Below are 12,458 nucleotides of genomic sequence, written 5' to 3'. Positions count from 1 at the left end.
AGACAACTTAATTCACAAATACCTCTCTCTGATGCACTAATGTGCACTAGCACTACAACAGAATAGAACCTTCCCCTTGCCAATTCATAACTGCACACTGTTTTCAGTGTGTATCTGTTTAATCTCCAGTGGTAAATCTGTTGCAGACCTTTGCAAATTTGTCTAGTTAGGCTGCTCAGGGTTACAGATGCAGTGATCACAAATACACATAAAACAGACTTAGCTAACTGATCAGGTGATTTGCCTATCAAATGATGTTATTACTGTCCAGCCAATGATTTACACAGCCCTACCAGACAGAACAGTCAGGTTAGAGCCCTAATTTTCTGTACTGCAGCTAAAGCAATACAGCAAGGTGGGACGCTCTGGCCACAGCCTATCATTGATTAATGAATAAGCAACAGTAAACTGAATAGCTCATCCCTCTTCTAGCTCCCATCAGCAGTTTCCTTTTCAGCCCATAAAACCAGCACATCCACACAGCCCTTAGTGTTGCTCCTTAAAATGGAGTTCCACTCACCCTGTCAAAAAATACAAGTCAGCAGCTACAAAAACTGTAGCTGATGACTTTTAAAAAACAGCCACTCACCTGTCCCTCACTCCCGCAGTGTGTACCCCACAGCCCGTTTCACGGGGCCGTCCTGTGTTCCAGGCGCCGGCATCTTTAGTGTGGGCACCCGGCTGCGACAGCTTGTGGCTTCACAGCTGGGTACCCACTGCGCATGCACGAGTAGCACTGCACTTCATGAATGGTCCTGTAGTCTTCTGGGATCTGTCATGTGTCACAAAAGACTACAGGGAGGATACCTTCCACTTCCAGTCGCCTAGGCAATCGGACTGGAAGTGGGTGCGGGTACCTGTCAAACTCAGATACCCACTTCCCCCCACCCCCCAAAGGTGCTAATCCTTAATGGGGAGCGGGGCAGCAGTCCTTAAAGCGGAACTTCCCCTTTTGGGTGGAGCTCCGCTTTAAGCTGGGTACACTTGACTAGGCTTTTTTTTTTTGTTCAGCTAGCTGGCTTGAGCAAAAAAAACGAATTCCTGCTTCCAAACAAGCAGTGTGAATGCAGGAATCCCCCCAGCCAAGACATTGGGCTCTATTCACAAAGCGTTATCTACTTATAAATATATAAAATACTGCTTAGCATTTTTCAAAAAGTTTTTCCAATTAACTAAAAAATGCTACTAAAATACAGCATGCGCTATTTTATGAAGTGATATGGTATTTTACTAGTGAAAACTTGCAATAATTTATCGCCAATGTCCTTAACAAACAGTAACTGTCATAGTTGTTTAAAGAGTGGGTGGCTGACCGCGTCCTTAACAGCCATGACCCATCTGCTTTTGTAAACAAAAGAATTGCCAGAATTTGAAAAATAAGAAAAAAAAACAGCATAGGGTTCCTCCCCAAGCCTTACCAGGCCCTTCATGTCTGATATGGATTTTAAGGGGAACCCTAGTTAAAATGTAAACATTTCCTGGATTGTTATATTATGTTGACTAAATGTTTTCCAACGTTATGTTTTGTATTGCCTGTTATGCTTTGACCCGTCTGCGACACGGGAGTCGACATACAGTAATCTGTCCGATTTTGGATTTACGTCTGTATATGTATTGTTATGCCTGCTTTCTTCTAATAAAAATCTTTTTTGGAAAAAAAAGTAAAAAAAGGCATGGGGTCCTCTCCAAAACACATACTAGACTCTTATTCGAGCATGCAGCCCAGCAGGCCAGGAAAGGGGGGGGGGATGAGTGAGCACCCCCCTCTCGAACCATACCAGGCCACATACCCTCAACATGGGGAGTGCTTTGAGGCAGGGAGACTCCCCCAAAGCACTTTGTCCCTATGTTGATGAGGACAAGGGCCTCTTCCCCCTCAACCCTGGCCGAGTGGTTGTGGGGTTCTGTAGGCGGGAGCTTAATGGAATCTGGAAGCCCTCTTTAACAAGGGGTCCCCCAGATCCTGGCCCCTCCATGTGAATGAGTATGAGCTACACAATCACCAAAAAAAACACAGCTAGTTTTTGACAAGTTCTTTATTCAAAAACTTATAAAAAAAAAACAAAAAATAAATTTTCCCCAAAGTAGATTCAACGTCAATCACAATAAACACAGGTCACCTAATTTAAAAAAATAAAAAGAGGTCTCACCCAACGCTGGCTCTTGCCTTCTGACAGCTCCACCGCCTCCCACCACTAAATAAACTAAAGTGTGGGGCCACCTGGTAACATTATGACCTGATCGACGGGGCATTCTGGGTTTGAAAATTTGGAGTAGGCTTCCACTTAAAATCCTTACCAGACCCAGAGGACATGGTATGGATTGGGGGGAGGGGGACCCCATGCTGTTGTTTTTCTTATTTTTTAAATGTCCATAGTTCTTTTATTTACATTCTGCTGTCAGCAGGAATCCCTACTGACAGCAGATGAGTCATGGTTGTTAGGGATGCGGCTGCAGCCGTCTCCTTAACAATCCATTAAAGTCATACCCTCTCCCTAACTATCACATGCCTGGACCACTACTTAATTACCACATTTATTTATTTATTTCCTTTTGTGAATTGAGTTTAATGCTGTTTTATGCTGTATTTACTGAGCGTTTTCTGGTAAATACTGCAAAAATGGCATAGTGAATAGACAATTATAGGATAGCATGTGATATTTAGGGAAGATGTGTCCGGACACCTAAATATTGCATGCAATCTATTTTAGTGAATGGAGTCCATTGTATTGAGACAATGGGGAATCCCTGCTGTCAGAATACACTGATCAGTGCTGCAGGCGGTTGGCTGCAAGCCGCTGATTGAAGAACGTTTTCCAGTAGTCCCATTCGATAGAAGCCAATCAAAGAATTGGCTGTTGTATAACAGGGAGGGCTGTCCGCAGATCAAAATTTGGCCAGTCCCAGCTGAACCGACCAAGTTTTGATCCGTGAGTACCCAGCTTTACTCTCCCTGTCTCCACTCTCTATAGCTTTAAAAGATGCTTATGTCAAGCCAAATTCACACTTACACGGTTGCATTTATAAACTCATTTCCTTATTTTTTTAATGAGCTGCATTAATTGGTGTTATGTGGCAACAGCTCAGATTTACAATTGCCAAATAATTATCAAGTGTACTGAATCGCTGACCCAGAACAAGTGCAAAGGTTCACACTTTAGGATTTCACTGCCTTATGTTTTAGATTTGTGACACACTTAATAATAAAGTCATAAGATGAGCATGGCGGCCATCGATCTAGCAGCTAATTAAAAAAGGCATCAATGGCAGCAGCCATATTTCTGTCAAAACAGATTTACTCTAAAGGAAAGGTATTGTCATTTAAATGTTTCAGTTATATATGTACATGTGATCAGTTCACTGTGAAAGATCTTATTAATGAGTGGTAATGTTTTAAACCCCTGTTTATTTGTTTAGTATTTTAATGCATAGCCGCACAGGAGCAGCCATATTCCTTCTCTGTAGGAACTCTTTCCTGCTCAGAAATCCTGTAGATTGATTGTGCTTTATTGTTTTTATTTATTTTTTTTAGTGAACACATTTGTGGGGTTGAATTATTAATTACCGTAGATAGAGAATATATCTAAAGTATGTTTTCATTTCACTCAGTCATGTACAAAACACACTTTTTTTTCCATTTTTCTACTTCTTTTGTACAACAAACCCTATAGGTCAGAGTTACTGTAACTCCTCTTCTTCCCCTTTTTGTTGTTTCCCTCCCCTTAATCTATGATCTGCCTCTGTTCTATTCTTTTCCTTTTCATCTGAATACATCCTCTTCCCCATTCACCTTTCACCAGGCCAAGCCATACACCAACTTGGCAAAAACCAAGGAATCGAGGATACCTTGCACCATTCCTTTCCTTCTAGCGCTTGTTTTATATTATTTTTACAAAAGCCTGTTTTGAAGCAAGGAAGTCCGATTTTTATATAGACATTGTCATGTAAATGATAATGCTAATATACAGATTGAACTACTGTTTATCTCTATATTATGTAATGCTTTGCTTTATTCTGTGAAAGTGAAATTAATAAAGAAATACATAAATATTAACAAGCACTGCCTAGCCAAAAATATAAGACCATGAACACAATATTAACTGCTTCCCTACTGCCCTATAGCAGAACCACTGCTACAGGGCAGCAGGGCTGAGAAAAATCACATATATGTATAATTTTGTATTTTCAGGTAGGGGGCGCACATAGTCTTACACATGCTAACATTGGCTGCTGCAGCTGTCGATCACCAGGTCCTGCCCAGAGATTCCCCGCTGGCACCCAGCAATCAGAGAGGGAGAGGTCTGTATGTAAACAGTGCAGATCTCTCCCCTGTCAGTACCAGCATGCTATGCAGAACAATACAAATCAGCATGCTTACATAGTAAAGCACACACCGACAACATGGTAAAACAATACACAGCACACAATTAACCCTTTGATTGTCCCAGATGTTAACCTTTTCCTTCCCAGTGTCATTAGTACAGTGTGACACTGGGGATGTCAGTAGCACCAAGTCAGTCCCCCCCCCCTCCCCGTGTCAGAATGCCCACCGCAGTCCCGCTATAAGTCGCTAATTCCCACCATTACTAGTATTAAAAAAAATTTAAATTCCATTACATATACCGCAATTTGTAGACGCTATAACTTTCATGTAAACCAATTAATTTACATATATTGGGATTTTTTTTTTTTAGCAAAGACATGCAACAGAATACATTTTGTCCTAAATTTATAATGAATTTGATTTTTTAAATTTTTTACTGGATATGTTTTATAGCAAAAAGTCAAAAATATTGGCTTTTTTTTCAAAATCGTCAGCCTTTTTTTGTTTATAGCGCAAAAAATAAAAAATGCAGACGCAATCAACTATCACCAAAAGAAAGCTCCATTTGTGGGAAAAAAAGGACATACATTTCATTTGGGTGCAGCATTGCATGACCGCGCAATTGTCAGTTAAAACACCGCAGTGCCGCATCGCAAAAAATGGCCTGGTCAGGAAGGGTGGTAAATCCTCTGGAGATCCAAACATACATATATAAAATCAATATACATATATGATATAGTAATAAACTATATACGCACGTGATCAACCAATTTTATAACAATCTAAATCTAAGATCCCCTCCAATCCATATTTGAGGGATCATTTAATTATAAATAGTGCAAATAAGTGTGTGCATCCCTAGCCAGGGATAAATAGCTAAAATGTGATCAGTGAACCACACTTGGCAAAAATCCTCAGTAAAACCCAAATACAAAACAAAGTCCCCCACATATAAATGCTGAAATGAATGTGGTCCACAAACAAATCAAATTGTGCTCCAAATATTCACAACACATGCAGGTGATATTTGTGTGGTCGTGGTTACAGGTGCACCTCCTCAAATGGCCAAAATGCCCCCTCACCTCTTTACAGTGACCCCACAGGGCCAGCTTTCCTTTAGGATCACCCCACAATCCTCACAGGTGGTACTCTTCGTGGGTCAATTACCCACTTGTGGTCATCAATGGTGGCACTCACTCCTCTCCTTATAGGTCTCCTCCAGCCACTGGCATCAGCAACACTTTTGCTCCAAATATTTACAACACATGCAGGTCGACCTGTTTTATTGGCTCTATGGAGGATCTTTTTGTTTCATCACTGTGGTCCTGTATGGAGGTTAAAATTGACCCACGAAGAGTACTACCTATGAGGATTGTGGGGTGATCCTAAAGGCAAGCTGGTTCAGTGATTAGAACCTCTGCCATCGAACCAAGATCAACAGGGGTCTCTAAGGCCCTCAGAAAGGAGGTTGTAGTCTGGCAAAGGATTTAATAGGATCACCCAAATTATTAAAATCAACAATTTCATTGTAAGGGAAAAAAAAATCAATAAGTGGCATAGACCGCTAATATGCCTAGGACTAGCAAGCCCAGCAAATTCAGCTCAAGAGCTGTCTGATCTGATGCCAAAAAAAAAGTCTCCCAGAGCTCTAAGAAATATTATCAAAGGATCTTCTGGTAACTCTTTCAACAGTTGGTGTAAAATGCATGCATCTATAATTAGAAATAACCACTTGCTTACTGGGTACTTTCACCCCCATCCTGCCCAGACCAATTTTCAGCTTTCAATGCTATCGCTCTTTGAATGACTATTGCGTGGTACTGCAACGCTGTACCCAAATTAAATTTTTATCATTTTTTTGAGACATATAGAGATTTCTTTTTGTGGTATTTAATCACCGATGGGTTTTTTGTTTTGCTAAACAAACGAAAAAGACCAAAAATGTTTTCTTAGTTTCTGTTATAAAATTTAGCAAACAGGTAATTTTTCTCCTTCACTGATGTGCACTGATGGGCACTGATATGCAGCACTAAAGGGTACTGATGAGGTGGCAGTGATAAGGCTGCATTGGTAGGCAGCACTTATGGGCACTGATAGGTTACATTGATGGGCAGTGAAAAGGAGGCACTGATGAGGCTGCACTGATATGCACCACTAATGGGCACTGACTAGCGGCACTGATGGACACTGACTGACAGCACTGATGGACACTGTTGGGACTGCACTGATGGACACTGACTGCCAGCACTGAAGGACACTATTGAAACTGCACTAATGGACACTTCTGGGACTGCACTGATGGACATTTTTGGGGCTGACCTGATGTTCTGATGTGCACATACAGTTGCTGATGAACTGCAAATACAGGTGCTGATGGCGGTTATCGGCTCCACTTTCCGCACACTGTCACAGCATGAGGAAAGTGGAGCCGATAACCGGCAACAGTATTTACTTTGTGATCAGCTGTGTCATTGGATACAACTGATCATGTGGTAAAAGAGCGCTGTTATTGACCCTTTATCATGTCATGTGATCAGCTGTGTCCAAAGGACAAAGCGATTACAGAGCTCGCTGGGTGAGTGCCCCAGGGGGCACGGTTCTGGAGAACGTCATATGATGCCCTCACATAACTAGGCGACTGTGCTGTAGCCATCATTTGGCTATAGCCCACTCCTCAAGTGGTTAAAGTGAAACTTGACTCATAACAACTATTAGAATACTCAACACCCTGTACTCAAAATATAAATTTTGTGAATTTGGATAAAACCTGCTTGCATGTAGGTAAAAATAGACACAGCATAACAAAATGACTGAGTCTACTGTTATAAATAATTCACTATTCTATATGTTTCCTATTGAATACAGCTATGAAATAAGATAAAAAAAACCCTCTGTTACATCTAAAGAAATGAATGTACTGTTTTAAAGTGGTAGTAAACTGCAAAAAAAAAATCCCTTGCAAGGTAAAAGCATAATGTGCTAGTCTGCATCGCATATTAGCATATTATGTAAAATTTACTGTATGCGTTAATCTAACTGTAATACTGGAATGGTAATTTTTGCATCAACAATGTAAAATATTACAAAAATTGTATTCAAAAAATGTATTCAAACCACATTTTTTTGATAGATTAGATAAGGGTTAAACTACTGTCAGGTTTTTATCTGTGTCCCCCACTAGGAGGATTTATCCTCTCTACTTGTCCTGATGATCATTTAGCCTAGAAAGAAAGAATGTGAAAAATCCAGATTTGAAGTTGTCACCAGAACAGGAATAGAGTGTAAATGTTCAATGGGAACATTTGTTCCATTAACAATTGTCTACAAGGGTTTTTTTCTCATATACTGGAGACACTTCTTTCACTTCCTGTTGTGCCTACAGGACAGGAAGAAAAGGGAAATCTCCACATATAGATAAACACGCTAACAAGGGGTATAAGAATTCTATACTCTATCATATATGTAAAAATAGGTTTGCCTTTAGATATTCTTTAAGATAAATAGCATTAAAATAACAAGTGTTCACTGAAAATACAGTATAGTCCTCCTTTAAAATGAAACACTTAGCAAAAGGGTGTACAGTTTTTTTCTCTATAATGTTTAATCAGACTCAAAATTTTACAATTAGTTTTAAAGGTTACAAGCCAGAATGCAGGAAACAGAAAAAGAAACCTTAATATTTTAAATGAGTTTCCTTTTTTTTTCCTGTCAGATTTGCAGAAATAATTACTGCAATATGTTGACATCCCTGATTTTAATTAAGAATGTACGTTTCCCTCCACTGGTTATGAAAAGCTATATACAGGGAGTAAATTACTTCTTATTTTAGTTAGTGTTAAACCCAGAATCCTACTTGCATCGCAGCAGGTCACAGCATGTAGTATCGATTGGTCAGTGTTCTTGAGCTGGGACAATATCCTTTTGAGTGCTATTTACCAAAGGTCAAGAGACAGCTCAAATACAATATGTTACTATCAATTTATTCTGCTTCTCCAAAAAGCAAACGGTGCAAACTTCATACATAGCAATATATTTAGCTGCAAAGCTTTGGCATTTAAGAAATCCTTAGATAAGTTCAAAACTGTTCGACTTTACAATTTTATGTTAGCAAGTCCAATAATTAACCTTGTGCTTTATTTGGCTAAAATAATATGAACTGTAACAAAGATTTTTTACTGCATTTTAAAGCTAGATTTCTTCCCTAACTGTAAAACAAGGAGTATAACCGTGTAGCAAAACTATTACCAGACCCCCAGGTTCTCCAATTTCCATATTCAATGAAAACCAGTTCTGAACATTTGCCATTATGAAACTATAACTGTAAAGCACAGTGGCTGGCTTTATAGGAATCTTGTACGGATGCTTCTATCTTAATGTTATCTTAAACTCCGAAACTAATCCTCAGTTTTGCTGAAGGCTATTCAGAATGCACGAGGTCAACATGGTCTGTATTGGTTAACAACCTTGATGACCTCATTCTGTATATTAATGTTTCCAGGCACAGATCTTGACAGCCCCAGGTCTCACTAGACTGGAGACAATGTTCATTGCTCATTGGTTCCTGAATGTTAATGTGAGCAGTGCAAAGTATTTTAGCACTCAAGCAAAAAGGTTAAAGTACACCCCCCATGAGCTGTAAACTACTTCAACAGTACAGGTTGCATCTTGCGGATCCTGTCCCCTTCCTCCTGATGCACCCAAGCAAACACAAAAATTGGATGCATAGACTGTAATAAAACATAAGTCATCAAGTGACAACCCTGTAATGATGAATGACAAATTGTAACTAGTCAAAATGGTCCATAGTGATGAAAGGTCCCCCTATAAACTGACGTCGCGAACAAAATATTATGGAGTCCTGGAGTATAAGACATACACAATATCTTCAGTACACTCAGCTTGATGGGAACCACAAACTCACTATATGAGAATGATATGATGGCCTATGGGTGGCGTCATGTATAGAATCCAGTGAGAAACTAGTGGTGACCAATATGTTATACAGAACATAATAATAGTTCCCAAGCATAGATGGGGGAAAAGTGGCAATAAACAAAGGTGTAAACAGCAACCTTTTCCCAGATATAAGGATATAAGAAGAACTCAAGGAGCCAGTCCACATGTACCAGTGAGTCCAAAAGGAAGTACCGTAGGTTGTGATAAATATGCTTTAGTGAACATATGCATGAATTGTATATCAGACGATATCCTACTCTAGATCATGTCTGTTGCGGTGCCATAGAATACTTCATCTGCACCGCCTGTGGCCACCAGGTGGGCAAAAATTGGGCTGACTATAGAAACTAAATAGAGAAGTGTGGGGGGAAAATACTGCTGGGATCCAATGAAGAAAACCATTGGACTGGAAGTGATGTTCCGCCGCTGGGTCAATCACATTGCAAGGATACCTCCAGGTGTCACAAGCTTTCTCAAACTCCACGGCAGCATTTCAAGGCCTCCTTCTCTTTGTCAAGTAATGAGCCCAAGAGAAATACATAAATACAAAAATATAGGGAGCAGACCCGAGGCCAAATGGTCAGTACAGATGGAAACACACATCACTACTAAGGGCTAGTACTAACAATTAACCTCTTCTACCATGCCAATATCATATACAAATACAATGAAAAAGAGCTTTGCATAAATTATATAATAACATATATTATAATAATAACAAAAACATATGTTTCCATTGTTTTATGTGTTTTATGCTGTTTGTCATTGTATTTCTATATCATTCTCACATAGTGAGTGTGCAGTTCCCACCAGGCGCTGAAGGTATTGTATAATGATGCCTTCAAGGTGGCTGCCACTTCTGCATACTTCTTGGCACAGTCATGAGTGTGAGACCTGTGGATCCTGTCCCCTCCTCCTGATGTACCCAAGACCTCTGCCACTTCTGCCTACTAGCCCTGCATGCAAGACCTGTGGCTGTTCGGGACAGCTGGGTCTCAGAACCAGCAGTGGGCACAGGTGATCCCCAGGACAGCTCTGTAAAAAATTAAATAAATATCTATACCCAAGAACAAAAATGTAATATATCTCATTCCTTAAATATGATCCTGGCAGTAACACACTTCATGTCCTAGAGTGATAATGCTGACTTACTGTACAGTGGGTAGGAGGAGTAGCACTATCAGCCCTGTTAAAGATATATGTTAGGACTATAGAGCCCCTACACTCTCATCTACCAAACCATAAGGGGGAAATGCCCTGTAGTGTAAAGAAATGAGCTGGGTGGGGCTAATAACAATGATTAGGGATTTAGTGCACCAGAAGAAATATATTTAATTTAAAAAAAAAAAAAAAAATATATATATATATATATATACAGTATATATATATATATATATATATAATGTGTGTTTTGTTTCTCTATTGTTTATTTAATTTTTTTATTATTACTTTTTTTTACCATTCCAGCACTATAAGGTTATGCACTTGAACTATGAACTTCAGATGACTCCCCTGCACCCACAAAAAAGTCTGCCTGTACAGAAACATTGCACAGTACACACTGTGCGTGGAAAAAGATTGTTACAGATGCTGTCACATTATGCCTGTATGGATGTTACAGCCTTTGCCCAAATAGAACACAGGTAATAAACACAAGCTGCAAATTTGTGGTTCCTACCTTGAGTTCTTCCTGGAACTTCTTTTCTAGTAGTTTTGCTGCTTTCCGATCTTCAATTTCCACCTTCCACTTTTCAGCCACTATTCGTGCTTTTTCTTTGGCCATAGCATCACGAAATTTCTTCTCAATTTCTGCTTCTTTTTGTTTCCTTTGAAAAATATCAAGTTGGTGCTGGTAAAGTGTACATAAACCCCAACATGAATATATCTTATTTGCTCTAATGTGGTCTGTTATATTCTGCAGCAATGAAAGTGATAAGTGCCAAATAAAATGAAAACACTATATTGTCAATGTATTGGGACATCTCTCCAAATCATTGGATTCAGGTTTTCCACAACAACAGTGCGCAGAGAGCTTCATGGAATGGGTTTCCATGGCCGAGCAGCTGCATCTAAGCCTTACATCACCAACTGTAATTCAAAGCGTTGGATGCAGTGGTGTAAAGCACGCCGCCACTGGATTTGAACAGTGGAGACGTGTTCTCTGGAGTGATGAATCGTGCTTCTCTGTCTGGCAATCCAATTGATGTGTCTGGGTTTGGCGGTTGCCAGGAAAATGGTATTTGCCTGACTGCATTGTGCAAAGTGTAAAGTTTGGTGGAGGAGGGATTATGGTGTGGAGTTGTTTTTCAGGGGTTGGGCTTGGCTCCTTAGTTCCAGTGAAGAGAACACTTAAGGCGTCAGCATACCAAGACATTTTGGACAATTTCATGCTCCTAACTTTGTGGGAACAGTTTAAGGATGGCCCCTTCCTGTTCCAACATGACTGCGCACCAGTGCACAAAGCAAGGTCCATAAAGACATGGATGAGCGAGTTTGGGGTGGAAGAACTTGACTGGCCTGCAGAGTTCTGACCTTAACCCAATAGAATATATTTGGGATGAAACTGAGTGGAGACTGCGAGCCAGGCCTACTTGTCTGACATCAGTGCCTGATCTCACAAATGCGCTTCTGGAAGAATGGTCAAACATTCCCATACACACACTCCTAAACCTTTTGGACAGCCTTCCCAGAAGAGTGTAAGCTGTTATAGCTGCAAAGGGTTGGCCAACTCAATATTGAACCCTACGGGCTAAGACTGAGATGCCATTAAAGTTCATGTGCATGTAAAGGCAGGCGCCCCAATACTTTTTGTAATATAGTGTATGTCAAAAATTCAGAGTTGTTCTGTGCCTTTTGTACACTTCTTCTGGAATCTCAAAGAACCCTCAAATTTTTTATCAAGGACTGCAAAATGATTTGCCTTTATGTTGTAGAAAGAGTGGAAATGGTTGACCAGATTTACAAAAACAAAAACCCAAAAAAAAAAAGAGAGGGTTGACAACACTCAGTCCAGAAAAACAAGTTGTGTGTTGTCAGCCCACAAATGAGCTTATGCAGGGGTGTATTTACCACAAGGCAAACAAATCATTTGTCTATGGTGGCATTTTTTAAGGGGGCAGCAATGCCCCCTGGAAGAAAGGACATATGCAGCATGGTGAGATCTGGGACAGGCTGCGGG

The 12,458-nt window shown here is 40.1% G+C and overlaps 1 protein-coding gene across 1 annotated transcript in view; it reads right to left on the bottom strand.

The window, feature by feature from the left end:
* SH2D4B (SH2 domain containing 4B) overlaps window positions 1-12,458 on the bottom strand; it is a 418,243-nt gene that overhangs the window by 276,760 nt on the left and 129,025 nt on the right. Inside the window, exon 3 of the mRNA XM_089683343.1 lies at window positions 10,959-11,106. Coding sequence (XP_089539469.1) covers window positions 10,959-11,106 — 148 coding nt within the window. The remainder of the gene's footprint in view (window positions 1-10,958; window positions 11,107-12,458) is intronic.

This window comes from Staurois parvus, unplaced genomic scaffold, assembly GCF_062004578.1.
Source record: "Staurois parvus isolate SC_StPar_1 unplaced genomic scaffold, SC_StPar_1.0 ptg000306l, whole genome shotgun sequence".
Taxonomy (NCBI): Eukaryota; Metazoa; Chordata; class Amphibia; order Anura; family Ranidae; genus Staurois; species Staurois parvus.
Note: the sequence above shows the minus strand (reverse complement) of the source record. Positions and strands in the feature narration are given on the sequence as shown.